The 24539-nt window shown below is 46.4% G+C and overlaps 2 protein-coding genes across 2 annotated transcripts; both read left to right on the forward strand.

The window, feature by feature from the left end:
- The first annotated feature begins 284 nt into the window (after nt 1-284).
- LOC128849217 (olfactory receptor 49-like) lies at nt 285-3766 on the forward strand. The gene has a single exon (XM_054049776.1). It carries the CDS (start codon nt 1857-1859, stop codon nt 2835-2837), a length of 981 nt encoding a protein of 326 aa, XP_053905751.1. The 5' UTR covers nt 285-1856; the 3' UTR covers nt 2838-3766.
- A 13020-nt stretch (nt 3767-16786) lies between these two features.
- LOC128854670 (olfactory receptor 49-like) lies at nt 16787-17987 on the forward strand. Its single transcript, XM_054088965.1, has one exon. The coding sequence runs from the start codon at nt 16787-16789 to the stop codon at nt 17765-17767; it is 981 nt and encodes a 326-aa protein (XP_053944940.1). The 3' UTR covers nt 17768-17987.
- The last annotated feature ends 6552 nt before the right edge of the window (nt 17988-24539 follow it).

Below are 24539 nucleotides of genomic sequence, written 5' to 3' on the forward strand. Positions count from 1 at the left end.
GGAGTCTTATCAGGTTTCACTTGTGTGTGTTCAAAACTAACAACACGCCATCCCCCCGCTGCTGTGTCTTTTGGCAGCCAGTTCTCTGAGGAAATCAGATGTGGATTCCTGGAGAAGGGCTTTAAATTCCAACGGAGATGTCTGATAGAAGGAAGAGGGATGCAAGTGCCAGGTGGCCAAAGTGGTGGGGTTGGGAGGGGAGGAGCAAGGCTGTCCATGCAGGGTCAGACTCGAGGCACTGCTTTTCCACGCTGCCCAGACCTCCTACGGAGACATGCTGAGCCATTATCAATTAGAAAATTCTGCCATCATAATGCCCTTACCTGAACATAATGAAAAATAATCCTGAAAAATGAAAATAAACTTCCTTTTATTAAATGTTGACACAAATCTCTTTTTCACCTGGACTCTTCAAACTTTTCTAATTAATTGTACAAGTTCTGAAGATGTGAAGAAAATTGCAGTAGAGACAAAGCTCATTGGGGTTTTCTGTGCTTTTGGGAGCCTCGTGGTGTATTTAACGCTGTGAACCTCAGTGCTGAGAGGAGAGAGAAGAGACCTCTCAAGGACAATATGTCAGAAGCAAACCCCAACGTGTCTCGGAGTCTTAATTGGCCCAAGGAAGGACAATTACTGACAAAGGTTGCGCAGGGACTCCTCGGAGCAGGGGACCGGAGGCCATGGCTGCAGGCAGACAAAGGCGCTGTGCAGGCAGCTGTAGTGCTGAGAAAAGCCGGGGTTTGCTGTATGAAACAGAAAGGCAAAGTCCTGACCCAGCCCTGGGAATGCAGATGTGTCCATCACCCATGGGTCTCCTCCCTCTCTGTGGATGATGGGATGGGACAGTCCCTGAACCACCCAGGGGACTAAGGAATTAAGTGCTCTGTCTCACTGCTTCCAACCCACCACCTCCTGCTCTCCTCCCCTCGCATTTTGAATCGTCCTGACTTTGGAGTCATCTGCTCTCTTCCTTTCTGTCTCTAAAACCGACTGCAAAGATGAAGGGAAAACACCAGTCTTTATTGCACGTATTTTTCTTGTGCTTCCTTCTGTGAGATATGTCTATTGGTTCTATAAACATAATGACTTAATGAAGCAGAGATTTGGGGCTGGAACGGTGAGTTTCATCTACCTCACTGCGGGCGCCTTTGAGAACCTGTTTTCCCCAGACTCCCTTCAGAGTCAGCAGGGGCAAGAGAAAACTCCAGAGCTGAGGTCCTCCCAGTCTGTAATTGGAAAGCAAAAGACAGGTTACAAATACCTCCCAGGTGCAGTTTTCTTCTCTGCATTCAGGTCGGGACACTCGACAGTGAGAGCAATGAGCAACTGTTTGGAAAGAGCTGTGTTGCCGTGCAGACAGATGTCAGCTAAGACTGAGAGACAGACCACGTGGAATCATAAACTGCTGTCATGATTTACAGTACTGAAGAAGACAACTTGTGCTTGGTTCCTATTCCACCTTCTTGTCCCCCTTTCTGAAGTGACGGAGAGCAAGAAGCTGTGGGAGAAAGCAGGGGATTACGGAAGAGACACTTAGTATTGCTGGGTTTGAAATACACAGGGATTCCTGGTCCAAAAAGGCAAGTACTGAAAAGTGGATGAATGCTTTCAGCGTTCATATTGGGATTGTTTGATAGGTGAGCATTTGTGCAGTAGAAGAGATGAGTTGGGCACGTGGGTGCGACAGATGTTTGGAATAGGTCTGAGTGAATTTGGAATTTCCTAGGAATGAGGTGGAATAGCTATCAGCCTCTTTAAAGTCCTCTGTTCTGGAGAAAGAACCCTTTACGGGTGTCTGAGAAAAGCAGAATGAAGACAACAAATTCTCTACCTGAAATGGGGGACTGAAGTACAGCATGGGTCCAGGGAATGGAACTGCAGTTACTGAGTTCATCCTAGATGGCTTCTCAGGGCTCACCCAAAGACTGCAGCTATTTCTCTCTCTGGTCATTCTGCTCATGTACCTGACAACAGTGATCGGGAATGCAACCATCATCTTCCTTGTGTGTGTGGATCACCACCTGCAAACCCCTATGTACTTTTTCATCAGCAATTTGGCCTTCCTGGAAATCTGGTTCACATCCTCCACAAGTATCAATTTGTTTGTGATCCTGGGTTTTGGAAGGAGAACGATTTCACTAGGCACCTGCTTTGCTCAATCCTATTTCTGTTTTGCCCTGGGCTGTACAGAGTTTGTTCTGCTTGTTGTCATGTCCTTTGATCGCTATGTTGCTATCTGCCAACCTTTGCATTATGCTGCCATCATGAAGCCTCAGCTCTGCATCTACTTAGTTGTTGCAGCTTGGGTCATAAGCCTCACACTCTTCAGTTACCGCCTGGTTCTCCTCTATCAGTTGACTTTCTGTGGCTCAAACAAGATCCACCATTTCTTCTGTGACAACTCCCCCTTATTCAAACTGTCCTGCTCTGACACCAGTCTGCTTTGGAAAACAGACTCTGTTTTAGCATCATTTGTCGTCCTGGGTTCTTTATGTTTAACTCTGGCATCCTACACGCGCATCCTTTATTGTATTCTGCATCTTCCAGCAGCCTCTGGGAGGAAGAAAGCTTTTACCACATGTTCTTCCCATCTCACCACCTTAGCTATCGTATATGGGAGCTGCATTGCTCTCTATGCATGTCCTTCAGGAGACGTTCCCTTAGAGACCAACAGAATTGTAGCTTTGCTGAACACTATTCTGTACCCATTCTTAAATCCCTTCATCTACAGTCTTAGAAACAAGACTGTGATACAGGCCCTGAACAAAGCCATCGCCTATGCAACAATGCAGCTTTTCCACTTATTGCGATGCATTTCTGGACAGCGATTCCACTGATCTGCTGTCATACTTCCAATAATATCAGTGCCTGTGTATGGGCCTCCAAATCTGCCTCGACATTGAGCAATGCACTCGTCTGTCCACCGGGGTGGTCTCTACCTTCGTCCGGAATGGGGCTCGTATTGAGGGGCACTTACTGAGCAGAGTGAGTGTCTGAGCTCAGCTGCAGGAGGGATCCACCCTGCACAGCTCTACGTAGAGACTGGATTTTGTCTAGTCGGGAGACAAAACGGAATGTATGAGATTGGTCGATATATAATAAGGAATACAGGCCAACAGCAAATGCTGTTCAACCCAGAATGGTCTCTTACAAGTGTTGAACCGCTAATGCAAACTAATATTTCTGAAATTCAACCATCATGCTCTCGTTTCCTAAAAACATCCTTCGAGGGTTGGACAACCTGGCTGTGAAAACAAATGCCCTTTGGGGCAGAACACAAAGGGAACTAACTGGAGTGTTAGAGACAGGATTGGGGGTCCTACATGGAATTGACTCAGAAATACTAATGAACAAATTGGCCACTGCCAGTAGTGATTTAACAAAAATAAGACACCCTTTGCAGTCTTCTCTATTAGCTTTAGGAACTAATCAGTGAACGTTATCAAAGTGTTACTGAAGTGGGAAAAGGTGGAGGAACGGGACCATGAATAAGTAGTAAATTCACTCGGTGTGATCCAAGATAACACTTCTTTGGCTCTCAGTTGTCTACAGGCACAATTATGGATGCAATCAGCGGCCGCCTTGATTATAAGAGAAGGTGGTGAAGGTCCTTTCCCCACCGAAATCCAGAAAATTATTTGGGACAATGCCACTGACTGGGAGAGGGAGCTTTAATGCTGGTGAACTCTGGTAAATTTTACCTATGACCCCATCACTAATACGGCCACAGCCTTTATGTTGACCATACCTAATGCTTCAATATATGTAATCCACCTCATTATCACATTAGGATTAAACCAGGATAAAACTGCGCTCTGTCCTTCTGAACATAGAACATGGGCACGAATGGTGAACGAGAGATGGTAAACTGTAAATTTAGAGTCTTGCATTAGACAAGAATAGGGATTCATTTGCGAAAGTAATGCAATCGATGCTCAAGACATCTGCCTCGACACTGAACAATGCACTCGTCACTGTGAGATCCATCCAGATGCTCATCAGAGGACCGTACTGGTATATATGGGCCAGGGTTGTGTGTGTTTGAGAACTGCTTGTACCTCTATGGTAATAGAGGAGATAATTATGGATAGTAAGAATCACTCTAATTTCTGTATTCGTAATTTCGTTGGGTGTGACTTTTCTTATTTAGCACCAGTCATATGCCATCAGCTGATAAAATCCAATTAAGCAATGTTTCAGAAATTATCGCCTATACCTATTGGAATGAATCTTACATCGGTGAAACAACTAATGCAACTTCAGGATTTGATCGAAATTTGGAAGGAGGTCCAACAAAATGGGAGAAAGACCCTGATAACAGTCCACCATGACACGGAGGAAAGAAATAGGGTCCTAAAAAGGGTAAAAGAAGATGCGAACCATCATTGGTGGGACGTGCTGTTTGGATGGTCCCCTGCCACTACTGGCATTCTAAATAAGTTGTGTCACCCCGTTATTGTCCTTTTGATGTTAGTTTTAGTTAGCTTTGGTAGCTTTGTTTTCTCTGCTATGTTATTTGTTTGGAATTGGACAATGCTACAACGACTAACAACTTCTGCTTCTATGTCCAGTGCCCATGAGAATGTGTTAAAAGTAATTTTCAAGCAAAATATCCTCCAATTCCCCTTCAAGAGACAGATGATGCATTTGGCAAATGAATTTGCCCATGTGAAAAGACAGGAGGGAATTGATGAGCAAAAGCATTCGGGGGAGTTGGGAATGCTCACTGGAACTCGTGCTGTTTGTTGGTAAAGGCCTTGAAAGCAGATAAGCAGATGAGATTATCTTTCACAGAATGGGCCAATCTAAGTTCTAATTGGTCTTTAGCCTTTCTGATTTTATGTCTACAAGATCTCATTTCATGTTTGTAGTCCTCACGTGTTGCCTGCCCCTTCTTCCACAGTTTGAAACTTCTCCCAGTTGCTTGATACTCACCAGCCTCCTTATCCTGGCTGGGTGGTCTATAGCAGACTCCCACCACGAAATCTGTCTTACTAGGTGCACCTCTGATTTTCACCCATAGACATTCAACCCTCTCGTCACCACCAATGAGTTCAAGGCTGTCAAAACTCTCTTTAACAAAGAGCGTTACCCCACCACCTCTCCCTTCTCGCCCATCCCGCCTGAAGAGTCTGTATCCATCCACAGCAGCACTCCAGTCATGTGAGTCATCCCACCACATTTCCATGACAGCAATTGCATCATAGTCCTCCTTACAATATCCAGCGCCTCTTGTTTATTGCCCATGCTGTGTGCATTGGTGTAGATGCACTTCAGTTGGGCTGAAGTCAATCCCACTACGCTCCTAAGGAGAACAATCTTAATTCCTAAGCAACTGCCCACTGAATTATTTGAACCTTTTGTGGAGCCATTTGAGGTGCTATTCCTCACTTCCTGTGAGGTGGCAGACCAAGGGTCCCTGCCAGCACACCATCCCCAAGAAACTGTAGTGCCATTCCCAGGCTTTTTGATCAAGCCTGATTATCTCCCCTCCCCTTCTCGTCTAGATTAAAGTTCTAGTAATGAGCCCTGTTATCTTCTTGGTGAGAAGTCTTCCGCCCGTAGGGGACAGGTGTATCCCATCTTTAGACAGCAAATCTGGTGATTTACCTGTCAACCCATGATCAAAGAACCCAGAGTTCTGCTCCTCTCACCAGTTTTGGAGCCAGTTATTTATTTCCCAGCACCTCCTAATCTGGCAGTGCTGTGACCACAGGCAGGGACGGGCAATGGGCACTCGTGTGACACAGCTGCCTCCAGGACAGCCTTTGCATAAAGAAAGGGAATCTTCTTGGTGCGGTGCCTGAAGACTTAGGTCTTATTCTGGAGTTTCCTTCAAGAACATCCCCAAGGACATTGCTTGCAGATGGCAATACCAGTGTACAGATAACAGTGTGGGTGTGTAGCATTGGGGCCCATTCAAGAATGGTTTTGGTTGGGAAAGACCTTGAGGATCATCAAACCCAACCACCGACCCAGCCCTGCTAAGTCTGCCTCTAGACTATGTGCCCAAGCACAACATCTACTCATCATTTAAACACCACCAGGAGTGTAGCGATGTGTCCAAAACTGAACAAGGTGCAGCCTCACCAGTGCTGAGCACAGGGGTGTTATAGATACTCAACCAATTGTAGTTTCGGCAAAAGATTGCTTTATTCTGTTTATATGGGAAAGCATAGAAGCAAACAGCGCTGGGTGTGCCAGGGAGTCTCCACTCCACCAAGCAAGTCTAAGCTCTGAGTTCCTTTTATATTCTTCTGCAGGTCGATATTGTTGATGTGGCAATTTCTCAAGAGAAGGTTTAAGAGGTTTTTACGCTTGTTTGTTCCTTTTAAGGCAATTTTCTTTTCTTCTTCTTTACCTTCACTTCTGCACTTGGAGCTCAATTTCTTGCACAACATATGTTTCATGGTCGTTATCAAGTTAACCCGCAAGATGTCCTGCTATTGTTCCATGCCTCCTTAGCAGGTCCTGACCTTTACTCAGGTATCGAATCATCCCAGAAGGCCTTTTTTCCCTATCGTCTGTAACGCTATTTTGCAGGTCGTGCACCAACAGGCATTACACTGCGTTTTCTGGCACGAATTCCATCTATACTCTTCACAATGGCCATAATCATTATTGCCCCCATGAGAAAAGACCACGATGGACGGGAGGATCGAAGGTCATCCTCGGGTGAGTGTCAGGCACCTTACGATCGTGTAACACGCTACGGGAGAGAAAGACGGAACCATATTTGTCCACCCCTTCCGGTCCCAATCAGGTCGTCTACCATCCTGACAACCACCAAAGGACTGTGCTGAACTCACGGGTGGTGGTTTTCTGTTTTGATTGCATCGCTTGGAATTTTGTCGGATTGTTATACAGTTAATTGTTCTCAAGTTCTTATTTTATATTAAATTCTTTAATAGTTCACTAAACTTGTCTTGGGATTGCATTAACTATATAATCCTTATTGTCGACTGTGTGGTTTGGCATACAGCTCAAATTTGTTTAACGCCATCAGGTGAGACCATAGTAGCAAATTGCATATTAGTTATAACGTGTTGAAGCAATCGTATAAAACATGGAATAGCACATGGCAAAACCAACAATGTGGCTAATTCACATAACAAATAAAATAAGATTTGGTTTTCCCATGGGCTTCCGGGAAGCCAGGAAAACAGGTCAATGTCTCAGCCTTTCCAAGTCTGGACGGGGACGTGTGCTAACTACCGTATTTCGGCTGTAATTTGTTTAACTACTTTGCCATTATTGATCCTTGATCAATTGTCAAATTGATTCCCCAAGAAATAATTAAATCTCTCCCTAATAAATTAAAGTCTGCCTCCTCAACTAATAATAAGTTCACGACACAGATTTTGATTTCTGATTCTATCAATACATTCTTCATGATGGGAACTTTAAAAGGTTCCCCCTTTGCTCCCACCACCACGGCATTTTCCTTACTCAATTGACATCCTTTTGGTAATTTTGGAATGGTAGATTTCTCGGCTCCGATGTCTACTAGGAAGATGACTTCTTCCCCCTGGGGACCTCTCCATCATTTTATCAAGGGCTCTGATGAAGATGTTGTCCCTAGGATGTAGAGCCCCTGACGCCCTTAATCCTCCTGAAACATTTTCTCGTCCTGCATTTTCTTTTTGCATTTTCGTTTAAGATGACCTTCCTTTCCACAATAATAACATTCGGGGCCTTCTCCTTTGGGGGCCCTATAATTTCGTGGCTTTTCTCCTCTGAAGAGGCTCCCTGAAGGTTTAATCTTAGGCCTGTGGTGTTGTGTATTCCTTTGTGTTTCTCTAACAGTGGCCACGAAAATCTTTGCCTTTGCTTTTTCCTTTTCTTCATCACGTCATACATAAACCTTCTGAGCCTCCCGAAGGAGGTCCTGTAGACCCCTATCTTGCCACCCATCTAGCTTCTCCAACTTTTTCCAAATATCCTCCCAGGATCTAGCCACAAACTGAGTTTTTAATAGAGCCTCCCCAATTGGGCAGTTGTGATCTACTCCAGAATACATTTGGAGACTCTTCCTTAATCTTTCCAACAAGTCAGTGGGAGATTCATCTCTCCCCTGATGTTCCCCAAAGGCCTTCACTATATTTTGTGCCCTGGGAACCGCCTCCCTAATGCCTTGAATCATCATTTCCCCTAAATCCAACATGTTTTGCCTATCATGTACCTTTTGATGATTCCAATTGGGGTTTTGATTCGGCCATTTCTGCTTCCCTGGCAGACCCTGATGATGTCATCTTTCCCAATTTTGCATACCTGCTTGCCTTATCATTTCCCTCTCCTCCGTAGTAAACAATATACTTAAAACTGACTGAATTTCATCCCATGTAGAGGTATTGGGTCCCAAAAATTGGTCTAATTTTTCAGAGACCCCCAAGGGGTCGTCTAACAGTTGCCCTATTTCCTTTTTAAATGTTCTTACATCCCCTGTATTGAGGGGAACTGCTACAAATCCTATTCTCTCAACATTTCCTTCCAGAGGAACTTCGCGTAAAGGGTGGAGTTCCTTTGGTGGTTCCTCCTCTTTTCTGGTCCTACTTCTAGTTCGCAAAGCAGGTGGTGACTGTGGGGGGCGCTGTAGGACCTCCATTATCCGGAGTGGGGAGTTCCACCCTCTCTTCCCCTTGGTTTCATAAGGGAGTTGTAAATTATCTGAAACCTCCCAATCTTGTGTGTCCTTCTTTTTCTCTCTTAAGGGGTACAATGACATCCTCGTTGAGGACCCTTGCCATAAAGCAGCATAGTCACTTTCCTCCTGGCTGAATGGTTCCTTCCCATTTACATATAGATTCAAAGCCTGACAAATCCAATCATCAAAAGACCCGAAAATTGGCCAAAACAAATGGTCAGGCGTTATTTCCTCCCTGGTCCAAACTTCCATGCAGTAATGGACCATTTTCTTCTCACTCTTCTCCTTCCGGGATGGCCGTTCATCCCAGTGTTTGAACATTAACCCCAGCGGACTGTCTGAGGGTATTTCTGGTAACTTGCTCCCTATCTGTTTCCGAGGACCTCTCTGTGGGCCCTTCCAGGCCTAGGGAATTTACCTTTCCTTTGCCCCATCTCCGCCGTGTGACTCCTTTCACCCTTTTTCACTCACTTCCTTCCTTCGGTGACCAGGTCCCTCGTGGGAGACTGGAAATGCACCTAGAAGAGGTCCACACTCGCTTCATAACCCTGTTGTGTCTCAAGCACGCACACTTTGGCTGTTCACCCAACTCAACGGTACTTACAGTCCGACGTTCCTGTCCTGAATTCGTGCACAAGAATTATGGGTACAAATTTGGCTGCAGCGATTTTGTAGGGAGCTCAAACTTTGCTTCTAGCTTTCCTCTATTCAGGGTTGATATCAGCAAGGTATCTACCAGAATCGTTCCTTCACCAGGCCACGGTTAGTGGGGCACCCCCTGAACAAAGGAACATCTCCGGCAACCCAAGCTGATATCCCAGATGAGCCCCCATTTTTGTTATAGATACTCAATCATTCGTAGTTTTGGCAAAAGATTGCTTTATTCTGTTTATATGGGAAAGCACAGAAGCAAACAGCGCTGGGTGTGCCGGGGAGTCTCCGCTCCACCAATGACGCACACCTACGTCTAAACTCTTAGTTCCTTTTATATTCTTCTGCAGGTCGATATTGTCGATGTGGCAATTTCTCAAGAGTAGGTTTAAGCTCTTTTCAGGTTTGTTAGTTCCTTTTAAGGCGATTTCCTTTTCTTCTTCCTTACCTTCCCTTCTGAACTTTGAGCTCTGTTTCTGGCACAACATGGTTTTCATGGTCGTTATCAAGTTAATCCGCAAAAAGTCCTGCTATTGTGCCATGCATCCCTAGGAGATCCTGACCTTTACTCAGGCTCCGAATCATCCCAGCAGGCATTTTCCCTATCGTCTGTAACACTATTTTGCAGGTCGTGCACCAACAGGCATTACACTGCGTTTTCTGGCACGGATTCCATCTATACTCTTCACACTGGCCACACTATTCCTTGTTCCGGCCAAGATGCTACATCAGGGGAGAGATGCCAGTCTGAAGGCACTGAGACGCGCACTCCTGAACTTGTATGTACAGAAGACCCTTTATTATAAAAGCAGCTGCTTTTAGACAACTCTGCTAAATTGCAAAAAATATGGCCTTCTCTGATTGGTTACAAACAACTGTCCCCGCGCTCAAACTTCCAAACAACTGATCAATGGGTAACTGATCCCTCGCTGTTCACGAGCAGTCCCAACTCCTTCGTTGGGCATCAGAAGGCTACAATTGTCTCTTCTGTTCTTCTGTTTACGGTACTTGTCGTAGGTACTCTCTCGGTAATGTTCCTCTCTTGTCTGCTTCTTCAAGGTCCCTCCAGGACCTTCAGCTCTGCCAATTCTATGTGTGCTGCCCATGCAGCGGAGGCGCTTGGCTGCAGGAGCCGGGCAGCCCCACGCTCCGGGAAGCCGAGTGGAAAACTCCCCACACCAATCAACACCTCCAGGTCCTTTTCCAGCCACTCTTCCCCAAGCCTGGAGCATTGCGTGGGGTTGTTGTGACCCAAATGCAGGACTCTGTACTTGGCGTTCTTAAACCTCATGCAATTGCCCACGGCCTTTTACCCGACTGCTCTATAACTCTTCTATGGTCCGACTCGTCCTTGAACCAACCCTTCTATAACCAAATCCTTCCAAAATACAAATGAACTCTCACACTTCTATGACTCGCCTCTTCCATGACTCATATTCTATCACCCTTTTATGACCTGAAGCTTCTATGAGCAGAGATTTCTTTGACCCTACTCTGCTGTGAGACTTCTATGAGCCACCGCTTCTATGAACCTTCTAAAACTGAACTCCTCTATGACCTGACTGCTTTGCAACTGCATGGAGCTGTGTGTGAGACACTTGGCATCTCACGTAACTCTACAGACCTGTCTTTGGAATTACATGGAATAACAGCTCCAAATTTCATTCAGCAATGTGATAATGTTCACAACACCATCATTGTAGGCAAAGCCAGATCTGCCTCTCCATGGCATGGGCATGAGGGCTTGGTCTTTCTGCTTCATCAAGCAAACCCAGGCTTTTCTCAGCATCACAGCAGCACCTTTGCCTGCAATCATGGCCTCCAACTCGCTGCTCTAAGGAGTCCCTGAGGAGGCTTTGTCACAAGCAATCCTCGCTGAGACCAATTAATAATTCAGGGCACTCTGAGTTCTACTCTTGACTTGTTGAGAGGTTTCTTCAGTCTCCTCTAAGGAGCTGAGGTTTGTCTCAGCAGTGAATGTACCCTGGGTCTCATTAAAATCCAGAAAGCCTTAACGACCTCTTTCTCTCCTGTAGTTTCCTCCAGGCCTTCAAGCCTTGCTCCTCACCTTCCCAGAGCCACCATTGCTCCCATTGCCCCCCTGGCATTTGCATCCCTTTCCCTTCCACCATACTTCCCTGCACTCCAGAGCTGAGGGTTCCAGCTCCATTGCACCATCTCCCCCTCTTCTCCTTACAGACCTGGCTGCACGCAGGCACAGGGGAATAAGAACACAGGGGTATGAACTGGAGAGGGGCAGATTTAGACTGGACATTAGGAAGAGTTTCTTCACTATGAGAGTGGTGAGACACTGGAACATGTTGCCCAGGACGGTTGTGGATGCCCCATCCCTGGAGGGGTTCAAGGCCAGGTTGGATGGGGCATTGGGCAGCCTGAGCCAGTGGGATGTCCCTGCCCATGGCAGGGGGTTGGAACTGGATGGGATGATCTTTAAGGTCCCTTCCAACCCAAACTATTCTATGATTCTATGAAGAAAAGCAAAGCTGATAAAGTTTCATAATCAATAAACCCCCTCCTCACCCACAGGCTCAGCACAAGTGTCTCTGATGAGGGGCTGCCTTCTACAAGGGACAGTCTGATGAGAAATGTTGAGATAGACACAAAAAAAGGCAGAGATCAACAGAATTAAAGCCTTGGCTGAAGAGACACTCAGAGTGCTGAGAGACAGGCAAGCGCTGAACTCCATGGAGCTCAAAGCAGCAGCTGCGGAGGGGAGAGTTCTCCCAATGAACAGAGTGAGGGGAGGAGAAAATCATAGAAGGATGCAGTGGGCCTTTGTCTGGAGAGTCTGAGTGTGCAAAGATGACATCAGAAATGGCCACTGGATCAGGATGAACACTCTAGAAGACTGCTTTGCGACCGTGGATTCCTCTCTGTCTCACAGATGAAGACGTCCCACAATTTACAACACTCAGTCATGCGTTCCCTGTGCTGCTTTTATAGCAGTTTCTGGCGATGTGGAGGATGAAGACCCTGATGTGTTTGCTTTCAGTCATCCAAAGCCTTCTCATCAGCTGTCCCCGTTGTGTCTGGAACAGCGATATCCATGGATCTTTTGCATTTCCATTGGCAGTGATTCAAGCAAGCTCAGTCCCCTCTGAGCTGAGGGAAGGCCGTGCCCTCTGTAACCCCCTGCTCCCCAGTCTCTGCCAGCACTGCTGGGGGCACTATGCAGCTCTGTAGGTGCAGCTGCTGTCCAGAGTCTGCTTTGAGGAAGGTGTATTTTCACAGGTCTCACTTGTGGCCCATCCATCGTGGCACTGAACACCTCCAGGGATAGAGCGTCCACGACTTCTCTGGGCAACCTGTGCCAGTGCCACCCCACTCTCACAGGAAAACATTTCTTCCTCAGATCTCATTCCAATCTTCCCTCTTGCAGCTGAAAACCAGACCCCATCATCCTATCCCTGCACTCCCTGATCAAGAGCCCCTCTCCAGCTTTCCTGAAGGCTCTTTCAGCTCTGGAAGCTGCTCTGAGGTCTCCCTGGAGCCTTCTCTCCTCCAGGCCGAACAACCGCAACTCCCTCAGCCTGTCCTGGTATGGGAGGTGCTCCAGCCCTCAGATCATCTTTGTGGCCTCCTCTGGATTTGCTCCAGCAGATCCATTTCCTTCCTGTTCTGAGGACACCAGAGCCGGATGCAGGACTCCGGGTGGAGGGTCTCATTGGAGTGGGAGAATAATCTCCCTTGCCCTCCTGGTCCCACGGCTTTGGATGCAGCCCAGGATATGTTTGGCTTTCTGGGCTGCAAGTGCACATTGTCAGCTCATGTTCATCTTCTCATTCACCAGCACCCTAAGTTCTTCTCCGTGGGGCTGCAGCCAATCACGTTGTCCACCAGCCTGCACTGTGCTTGGGATTGCCCCGACCCAGGGGTAGGACGTTGCAGTTGGTCTTGTTGAAGCTTATGAGATTCAGAGAGGCCCACTTCTCCAGCTTGTCCAGGTACCTCTGGGTGACATCCCATCCTTCAGGTGTGTCAACTGCACCACTCAGCCCGGGATCATCTACAATCTTGCTGTCTATCTTGATGAAAACAGCACTGGCCCCAGTACAGACCCTTGAGAGACAATACTTGTCACCCATCTCCACGTGGACATTGAGCCATTGACCGCTACCCTCTCAATGTGACCAACCAAACAATTCCTTATCCACTGAACAGTCCACCCATCAGATTTGTATTTCTCCAGGCTGAGGTATCATGTGGGCAGAGGATGATGAGGAATTTAACCCGGCAGCCTTGTCATCCTGAGTAGAATACAGATTATTTCATTGCTGGACCATGGCCACAGCCCGAATTGCAGTGTGGTCAGAGCAGCCCAACCGCTGGGCAGGCACTAAAATCCCATCCGATACCAGGAATCATCTCTGCTGGGAATCTGTCCCCTTGGATTCTCAGTGGTGCAGGGACTGGCATCTATGTTGGGAATCTCCAGTGAAGAAAGGGAAAATTTAGATGAGATCTTAGGAAGCAATGTTTTCTCGTGAGGTGGTGAGGCCCTGGCCCAGGTTGCCCAGGGAAGGAAGTGGTGGCTGCCCCATCCCTGGAGGTGTTCAAGGACAGGTTGCGTGGGGCTTTGGGCAACCTCCAGTGGGAGGTGTCCCTGCCCATGGCCAGGAGTTGGAACTGGGTGGGCTTTGCCATCCCTTCTGACCCAAACTATTCTATGATTCTAAAGGATGGGTACCACCCTCCTGCCAAGAAGGGGTGGTGACGGATCTGAAAGGAGGCTGCTGGCTATGCCTTGAGAGGAAACCTATGGACAAGCTTCCTCATGCTGTAGGGGCTGGGAACGGGCAGTGCCAGCAGAGCCTGGAAATGGGCAATTCAAACCTGAAGAGCATCCAGGTGGAAAGGGGAGTCTATGGAACATTCCACAGATCTATTCCCAGGCCTAAAGGCAATCAGCATTCCTCCAGATATTTCCAAACCTGCACCACATCCCTTCGCATTGCAGGGGGTTCCCCACAGCCCTGACAGACCCTGCTGCAATGAGCCATCACCCATGGATCAGCTAACAGGCTGATTTATCCCGCCCTGCGGATCCCGGGGTAGCATGGATATTCCCAAGTTAAGCCTGGAATTCTGGAGGACTTTGAGCACTGTCTTTGTTTGCCAATGGAAGTGATTTCTAAAGTGGGCTGGGATGCAGTCACAGGGACATGGGCACCTCTGTGCAAGCTCCATCTGCATCTCCCAAGGTTCTCTGGTCTCCAGCAGGTCCCTTGCACGTGGTTGGAGAGCAGACACATCTCAAAATCTATGGGCAGCTTTTAATCAACTGAAAAAAATCTTTCAATCAAATGACTGAGTTTTCACCCATGATTGCAAAATTACAATTTTTCAGCATGGGCATTAATAGCAGGAGAAAAAAATACAAATCTTCCTCAGTCCTTGCATTGCCAGTGCTGTCTTGTACTCTGCGTCTTTGATCTTCCCCACATTCCAGTGATGTCCCCCAGCCTGAGGAAACACACCACGTCTTCAATTGTGCTTATATTTATCATTTCCTCTGTCTCTGTCAAAAACATTTCGTGTGTAGTTGTCTCTCCTGGAAGGTGAACCTCCTTGGAGCCCATGGACTGCTAACGGAGCCTGTTGGATCTTTTTGGGGAGTCTTATCATGTTTCACTTTTGTGTGTTCAAAACTAACAACACGCCATCCCCCCGCTGCTGTGTCTTTTGGCAGCCAGTTCTCTGAGGAAATCAGATGTGGATTCCTGGAGAAGGGCTTTAAATTCCAACGGAGATGTCTGATGGAAGGAAGAGGGATGCAAGTGCCAGGTGGCCAAAGTGGTGGGGTTGGAGGGGAGGAGCAAGGCTGTCCATGCAGGGTCAGACTCGAGGCACTGCTTTTCCACGCTGCCCAGACCTCCTACGGAGACATGCTGAGCCATTATCAGTTAGAAAATGCTGCCATCATAATGCCCTTACCTGAACATAATGAAAAATAATCCTGAAAAATGAAAATAAACTTCCTTTTATTAAATGTTGACACAAATCTCTTTTTTCACCTGGACTCTTCAAACTTTTCTAATTAATTGTACAAGTTCTGAAGATGTGAAGAAAATTGCAGTAGAGACAAAGCTCATTGGGGTTTTCTGTGCTTTTGGGAGCCTCGTGGTGTATTTAACGCTGTGAACCTCAGTGCTGAGAGGAGAGAGAAGAGACCTCTCAAGGACAATACGTCAGAAGCAAACCCCAACGTGTCTCGGAGTCTTAATTGGCCCAAGGAAGGACAATTACTGACAAAGGTTGCGCAGGGACTCCTCGGAGCAGGGGACCGGAGGCCATGGCTGCAGGCAGACAAAGGCGCTGTGCAGGCAGCTGTAGTGCTGAGAAAAGCCGGGGTTTGCTGTATGAAACAGAAAGGCAAAGTCCTGACCCAGCCCTGGGAATGCAGATGTGTCCATCACCCATGGGTCTCCTCCCTCTCTGTGGATGATGGGATGGGACAGTCCCTGAACCACCCAGGGGATTAAGGAATTAAGTGCTCTGTCTCACTGCTTCCAACCCACCACCTCCTCCTCTCCTCCCCTCGCATTTTGAATCGTCCTGACTTTGGAGTCATCTGCTCTCTTCCTTTCTGTCTCTAAAACCGACTGCAAAGATGAAGGGAAAACACCAGTCTTTATTGCACGTATTTTTCTTGTGCTTCCTTCTGTGAGATATGTCTATTGGTTCTATAAACATAATGACTTAATGAAGCAGAGATTTGGGGCTGGAACGGTGAGTTTCATCTACCTCACTGCGGGCGCCTTTGAGAACCTGTTTTCCCCAGACTCCCTTCAGAGTCAGCAGGGGCAAGAGAAAACTCCAGAGGTGAGGTCCTCCCAGTCTGTAATTGGAAAGCAAAAGACAGGTTACAAATACCTCCCAGGTGCAGTTTTCTTCTCTGCATTCACGTCGGGACACTCGACAGTGAGAGCAATGAGCAACTGTTTGGAAAGAGCTGTGTTGCAGTGCAGACAGATGTCAGCTGAGACTGAGAGACAGACCACGTGGAATCATAAACTGCTGTCATGATTTACAGTACTGAAGAAGACAACTTGTGCTTGGTTCCTATTCCACCTTCTTGTCCCCCTTTCTGAAGTGACGGAGAGCAAGAAGCTGTGGGAGAAAGCAGGGGATTACAGAAGAGACACTTAGTATTGCTGGGTTTGAAATACACAGGGATTCCTGGTCCAAAAAGGCAAGTACTGAAAAGTGGGATGAATGCTTTCAGCGTTCATATTGGGATTGTTTGATAGGTGAGCATTTGTGCAGTAGAAGAGATGAGTTGGGCACGTGGGTGCGACAGATGTTTGGAATAGGTCTGAGTGAATTTGGAATTTCCTAGGAATGAGGTGGAATAGCTGTCAGCCTCTTTAAAAGTCCTCTGTTCTGGAGAAAGAACCCTTTACGGGTGTCTGAGAAAAGTAGAATGAAGACAACAAAATCTCTACCTGAAATGGGGGACTGAAGTACAGCATGGGTCCAGGGAATGGAACTGCAGTTACTGAGTTCATCCTAGACGGCTTCTCAGGGCTCACCCAAAGACTGCAGCTATTTCTCTCTCTGGTCATTCTGCTCATGTACCTGACAACAGTGATCGGGAATGCAACCATCATCTTCCTTGTGTGTGTGGATCACCACCTGCAAACCCCTATGTACTTTTTCATCAGCAATTTGGCCTTCCTGGAAATCTGGTTCACATCCTCCACAAGTATCAATTTGTTTGTGATCCTGGGTTTTGGAAGGAGAACGATTTCACTAGGCACCTGCTTTGCTCAATCCTATTTCTGTTTTGCCCTGGGCTGTACAGAGTTTGTTCTGCTTGTTGTCATGTCCTTTGATCGCTATGTTGCTATCTGCCAACCTTTGCATTATGCTGCCATCATGAAGCCTCAGCTCTGCATCTACTTAGTTGTTGCAGCTTGGGTCATAAGCCTCACACTCTTCAGTTACCGCCTGGTTCTCCTCTATCAGTTGACTTTCTGTGGCTCAAACAAGATCCACCATTTCTTCTGTGACAACTCCCCCTTATTCAAACTGTCCTGCTCTGACACCAGTCTGCTTTGGAAAACAGACTCTGTTTTAGCATCATTTGTCGTCCTGGGTTCTTTATGTTTAACTCTGGCATCCTACATGCGCATCCTTTATTGTATACTGAACCTTCCAGCAGCCTCTGGGAGGAAGAAAGCTTTTACCACATGTTCTTCCCATCTCACCACCTTAGCTATCGTATATGGGAGCTGCATTGCTCTCTATGCATGTCCTTCAGGAGATGTTCCCTTAGAGACCAACAGAATTGTAGCTTTGCTGAACACTGTTCTGTACCCATTCTTAAATCCCTTCATCTACAGTCTTAGAAACAAGACTGTGATACAGGCCCTGAACAAAGCCATCGCCCATGCAACAATGCAGCTTTTCCACTTATTGCGATGCATTTCTGGACAGCGATTCCACTGATCTGCTGTCATACTTCCAATAATATCAGTGCCTGTGTATGGGCCTCCAAATCTGCCTCGACACTGAGCAATGCACTTGTCTGTCCACCGGGGTGGTCTCTACCTTCGTCCGGAACGGGGCTGGTATTGAGGGGCACTTACTGAGCAGAGTGAGTGCCTGAGCTCAGCTGCAGGAGGGATCCACCCTGCACAGCTCTACGTAGAGACTGGATTTTGTCTAGTCGGGAGACAAAACGGAATGTATGAGATTGGTCGATATATAATAAGGAATACAGGCCAACAGCAAATGCTGTTCAACCCAGAATGGTCTCTTACAAGTGTTGAACCGCTAATGCAAACTAATATTCCTGAAATTCAACCATCATGCTCTCATTTCCTAAAAAACATCCTTCGAGGGTTGGACAACCTGGCTGTGAAAACAAATGCCCTTTGGGGCAGAACACAAAGGGAACTAACTGGAGTGTTAGAGGCAGGATTGGGGGTCCTACATGGAATTGACTCAGAAATACTAATGAACAAATTGGCCACTGCCAGTAGTGATTTAACAAAAATAAGACACCCTTTGCAGTCCTCTCTATTAGCTTTAGGAACTAATCAGTGAACGTTATCAAAGTGTTACTGAAGTGGGAAAAGGTGGAGGAACGGGACCATGAATAAGTAGTAAATTCACTCGGTGTGATCCAAGATAACACTTCTTTGGCTCTCAGTTGTCTACAGGCACAATTATGGATGCAATCAGCGGCCGTCTTGATTATAAGAGAAGGCGGTGAAGGTCCTTTCCCCACCGAAATCCAGAAAATTATTTGGGACAATGCCACTGACTGGGAGAGGGAGCTTCAATGCTGGTGAACTCTGGTAAATTTTACCTATGACCCCATCAATAATACGGCCACAGCCTTTATGTTGACCAAACCTAATGCTTCAATATATGTAATCCACCTCATTATTACATTAGGATTAAACCAGGATAAAACTGCGCTCTGTCCTTCTGAACATAGAACATGGGCACGAATGCTGAACGAGAGATGGTAAACTGTAAATTTAGAGTCTTGCATTAGACAAGAACAAGGATTCATTTGCGAAAGTAATGCAATCGATGCTCAAGACATCTGCCTCGACACTGAGCAATGCACTTGTCACTGTGAGATCCATCCAGATGCTCATCAGAGGACCGTACTGGTATATATGGGCCAGGGTTGTGTGTGTTTGAGAACTGCTTGTACCTCTATGGTAATAGATGAGATAATTATGGATAGTAAGAATCACTCTAATTTCTGTATTCGTAATTTCGTTGGGTGTGACTTTTCTTATTTAGCACCAGTCATATGCCATCAGCTGATAAAATCCAATTAAGCAATGTTTCAGAAATTATCGCCTATACCTATTGGAATGAATCTTACATCGGTGAAACAACTAATGCAACTTCAGGATTTGATCGAAATTTGGAAGGAGGTCCAACAAAATGGGAGAAAGACCCTGATAACAGTCCACCACGACACGGAGGAAAGAAATAGGGTCCTAAAAAGGGTAAAAAAAGATGCGAACCATCATTGGTGGGACGTGCTGTTTGGATGGTCCCCTGCCACTACTGGCATTCTAAATAAGTTGTGTCACCCCGTTATTGTCCTTTTGATGTTAGTTTTAGTTAGCTTTGTTAGCTTTGTTTTCTCTGCTATGTTATTTGTTTGGAATTGGACAATGCTACAACGACTAACAACTTCTGCTTCTATGTCCAGTGCCCATGAGAATGTGTTGAAAGTAATTTTCAAGCAAAATATCCTCCAATTCCCCTTCAAGAGACAGATGATGCATTTGGCAAATGAATTTGCCCATGTGAAAAGACAGGAGGGAATTGATGAGCAAAAGCATTCGGGGGAGTTGGGAATGCTCACTGGAACTCGTGCTGTTCGTTGGTAAAGGCCTTGAAAGCAGATAAGCAGATGAGATTATCTTTCACAGAATGGGCCAATCTAAGTTCTAATTGGTCTTTAGCCTTTCTGATTTTATGTCTACAAGATCTCATTTCATGTTTGAAGTCCTCACGTGTTGCCTGCCCCTTCTTCCACAGTTTGAAACTTCTCCCAGTTGCTTGATACTCATCAGCCTCCTTATCCTGGCTGGGTGGTCTATAGCAGACTCCCACCACGAAATCTCTCTTACTAGGTGGACTTCTGATTTTCACCCACAGACATTCAACCCTATCATCACCACCAATGAGTTCAAGGCTGTCAAAACTCTCTCTAACAAAGAGGGTTACCCCACCACCTCTCCCTTCTCGCCCGTCCCGCCTGAAGAGTCTGTAGCCATCCACAGCAGCACTCCAGTCATGTGAGTCATCCCACCACATTTCCATGACAGCAATTACATCACAGTCCTCCTTACAATATCCAGCGCCTCTTGTTTATTGCCCATGCTGTGTGCATTGGTGTAGATGCACTTCAGTTGGGCTGAAGTCAATCCCACTACACTCCTCAGGAGAACAATCTTAATTCCTAAGCAACTGCCCACTGAATTATTTGACCCTTTTGTGGATCCATTTGAGGTGCTATTCCTCACTTCCTATGAGGTGGCAGACCAAGGGTCCTTGCCAGCACACCATCCCCCAGAAACTGTAGTGCCATTCCCAGGCTTTTTGATCAAGCCTGATTATCTCCCCTCCCCTTCTCATCTAGATTAAAGCTCTAGTAATGAGCCCTGTTATCTTCTTGGTGAGTAGTCTTCCGCCCGTAGGGGACAGGTGTATCCCATCTTTAGACAGCAAATCTGGTGATTTACCTGTCAACCCATGATCAAAGAACCCAGAGTTCTGCTCCTCTCACCAGTTTTGGAGCCAGTTATTTATTTCCCAGCACCTCCTAATCTGGCAGTGCTGTGACCACAGGCAGGGACGGGCAATGGGCACTTGTGTGACACAGCTGCCTCCAGAACAGCCTTTGCATAAAGAAAGGGAATCTTCTCGGTGCGGTGCCTGAAGAACATCCCCAAGGACATTGCTTGCAGGTGGCAATACCAGTGTACAGATAACAGTGTGGGTGTGTAGCGTTGGGGTCCATTCAAGAATGGTTTTGGTTGGGAAAGACCTTGAAGATCATCAAACCCAACCACCAATCCAGCCCTGCTAAGTCTGCCTCTAGACTATGTGCCCAAGCACAACATCTACTCATCATTTAAACACCACCAGGAGTGTAGCGATGTGTCCAAAACTGAACAAGGTGCAGCCTCACCAGTGCTGAGTACAGGGGTGTTATAGATACTCAATCAATTGTAATTCCTGCAAAAGATTGCTTTATTCTGTTTATATGGGAAAGCACAGAAGCAAACAGCGCTGGGTGTGCCAGGGAGTCTCCACTCCACCAATGACGCACACCAAAGTCTAAGCTCTTAGTTCCTTCTATATTCTTCTGCAGGTCGATATTGTAGATGTGGCAATTTCTCAAGAGCAGGTTTAAGCCGTTTTTAGGCTCGTTCGTTCCTTTTAAGGCGATTTTCTTTTCTTCTTCTTTACCTTCACTTCTGCACTTTGAGCTCAATTTCTTGCACAACATATGTTTCATGGTCGTTATCAAGTTAACCCGCAAGATGTCCTGCTATTGTTCCATGCCTCCTTAGGAGGTCCTGACCTTTACTCAGGTATCGAATCATCCCAGAAGGCCTTTTTTCCCTATCGTCTCTAACGCTATTTTGCAGGTCGTGCACCAACAGGCATTACACTGCGTTTTCTGGCACGAATTCCATCTATACTCTTCACAATGGCCATAATCATTATCACCCCCATGAGAAAAGACCACGATGGACGGGAGGATCGAAGGTCATCCTCGGGTGAGCGTCAGGCGCCTCACGATCGTGTAACACGCTACGGGAGAGAAAGACGGAACCATATTTGTCCACCCCTTCCGGTCCCAATCAGGTCGTCTACCATCCTGACAACCACCAAAGGACTGTGCTGAACTCACGGGTGGTGTATTTCTGTTTTGATTGCATCGCTTGGGATTTTGTCAGATTGTTATACAGTTAATTGTTCTCAGGTTCTTATTTTCTATTAAATTCTTTAATAGTTCACTAAACTTGTCTTGGGATTGCATTAACTATATAATCCTTATTGTCGACTGTGTGGTTTGGCATACAGCTCAAATTTGTTTAACGCCATCAGGTGAGACCATAGTAGCAAATTGCATATTAGTTATAACGTGTTGAAGCAATCGTATAAAACATGGAATAGCGAATGGCAAAACCAACAATGTGGCTAATTCACATAACAAATAAAATAAGATTTGGTTTTCCCATGGGCTTCCGGGAAGCCAGGAAAACAGGTCAATGTCCCAGCCTTTCCAAGTTTGGACGGGGACGTGTGCTAACTACCGTATTTCGGCTGTAATTTGTTTAACTACTTTGCCATTATTGATCCTTGATCAATTGTCAAATTGATTCCCCAAGAAATAATTAAATCTCTCCCTAATAAATTAAAGTCTGCCTCCTCAAGTAATAATAAGTTCACGACACAGATTTTGATTTCTGATTCTATCAATACATTCTTCATGATGGGAACTTTAAAAGGTTCCCCCTTTGCTCCCACCACCACGGCATTTTCCTTACTCAATTGACATCCTTTTGGTAATTTTGGAATGGTAGATTTCTCGGCTCCGATGTCTACTAGGAAGATGACTTCTTCCCCCTGGGGACCTATCCATCATTTTATCAAGGGCACTGATGATGGTGTTGTCCCCAGGATGTAGAGCCCCTGACGCCCTTAATCCTCCTGAAACATTTTCTCGTCCTGCATTTTCTTTTTGCATTTTCGTTTAAGATGACCTTCCTTTCCACAATAATAACATTCGGGGCCTTCTCCTTTGGGGGCCCTATAATTTCGTGGCTTTTCTCCTCTGAAGAGGCTCCCTGAAGGTTTAATATTAGGCCTGTGGTGTTGTGTATTCCTTTGTGTTTCTCTAACAGTGGCCACGAATATCTTTGCCTTTGCTTTTTCTTTTTCTTCATCACGTCATACATAAACCTTTTGAGCCTCCCGAAGGAGGTCCTGTAGACCCCTATCTTGCCACCCGTCTAGCTTCTCCAACTTTTTCCAAATATCCTCCCAGGATCTAGCCACAAACTGAGTTTTTAATAGAGCCTCCCCGATTGGGCAGTTGCGATCTACTCCAGAATACATTTGGAGACTCTTCCTTAATCTTTCCAACAAGTCAGTGGGAGATTCATCTCTCCCCTGATGTTCCCCAAAGGCCTTCACTATATTTTGTGCCCTGGGAACCGCCTCCCTAATGCCTTGAATCATCATTTCCCCTAAATCCAACATGTTTTGCCTATCATGTACCTTTTGATGATTCCAATTGGGGTTTTGATTCGGCCATTTCTGCTTCCCTGGCAGACCCTGATGATGTCATCTTTTCCAATTTTGCATACCTGCTTGCCTTATCATTTCCCTCTCCTCCGTAGTAAACAATATACTTAAAACTGACTAAATTTCATCCCATGTAGAGGTATTGGGTCCCAAAAATCGGTCTAATTTTTCAGAGACCCCCCCTCTTCACACTGGCCACACTATTCCTTGTTCCGGCCAAGATGCTACTGGCCCTCTTGGCCACCTGGGCACATTGCTGGATCAAGTTCAGCCCCAATCTGAGGGCACTGAGACGCGCACTCCTGAACTTGTATGTACAGAAGACCCTTTATTATAAAAGCAGCTGCTTTTAGACAACTCTGCTAAATTGCAAAAAATATGGCCTTCTCTGAGTGGTTACAAACAACTGTCCCCGCACTCAAACTTCCAAACAACTGGTCAATGGGTAACTGATCCCTCGCTGTTCACGAGCAGTCCCAACTCCTTCGTTGGGCATCAGAAGGCTACAATTGTCTCTCCTGTTCTTCTCTTTACGGTACTTGTTGTAGGTTCTTTCTCAGCAATGTTCCTCTCTTGTCTGCTTCTTCAAGGTCCCTCCAGGACCTTCAGCTCTGCCAATTCTATGTGTGCTGCCCATGCAGCGGAGGCGCTTGGCTGCAGGAGCCGGGCAGCCCCACGCTCCGGGCAGCCGAGTGAAAAACTCCCCACACCAATCAACACCTCCAGGTCCTTTTCCAGCCACTCTTCCCCAAGCCTGGAGCATTGCGTGGGGTTGTTGTGACCCAAATGCAGGACTCTGTACTTGGCGTTGTTAAACCTCATGCAATTGCCCATGGCCTTTTACCCGACTGCTCTATAACTCTTCTAGGGTCTGACTCGTCCTTGAACCAACCCTTCTATAACCAAATCCTTCCAAAATACAAATGAACTCTCACACTTCTATGACTCGCCTCTTCCATGGCTCATATTCTATCACCCTTTTATGACCTGAAGCTTCTATGAGCAGAGACTTCTTTGACCCTACTCTGCTGTGAGACTTCTATGAGCCACCACTTCTATGAACCTTCTAAAACTGAACTCCTCTATGACCTGACTGCTTTGCAACTGCATGGAGCTGTGTGTGAGACACTTGGCATCTCACGTAACTCTACAGACCTGTCTTTGGAATTACATGGAATAACAGCTCCAAATTTCATTCAGCAATGTGATAATGTTCACAACACCACCATTGTAGGCAAAGCCAGATCTGCCTCTCCATGGCATGGGCATGAGGGCTTGGTCTTTCTGCTTCATCAAGCAAACCCAGGCTTTTCTCAGCATCACAGCAGCACCTTTGCCTGCAATCATGGCCTCCAACTCGCTGCTCCAAGGAGTCCCTGAGGAGGCTTTGTCAGGAACAATCCTCGCTGAGACCAATTAA

This window comes from Cuculus canorus, chromosome 26, assembly GCF_017976375.1.
Source record: "Cuculus canorus isolate bCucCan1 chromosome 26, bCucCan1.pri, whole genome shotgun sequence".
Lineage (NCBI taxonomy): Eukaryota > Metazoa > Chordata > Aves > Cuculiformes > Cuculidae > Cuculus > Cuculus canorus.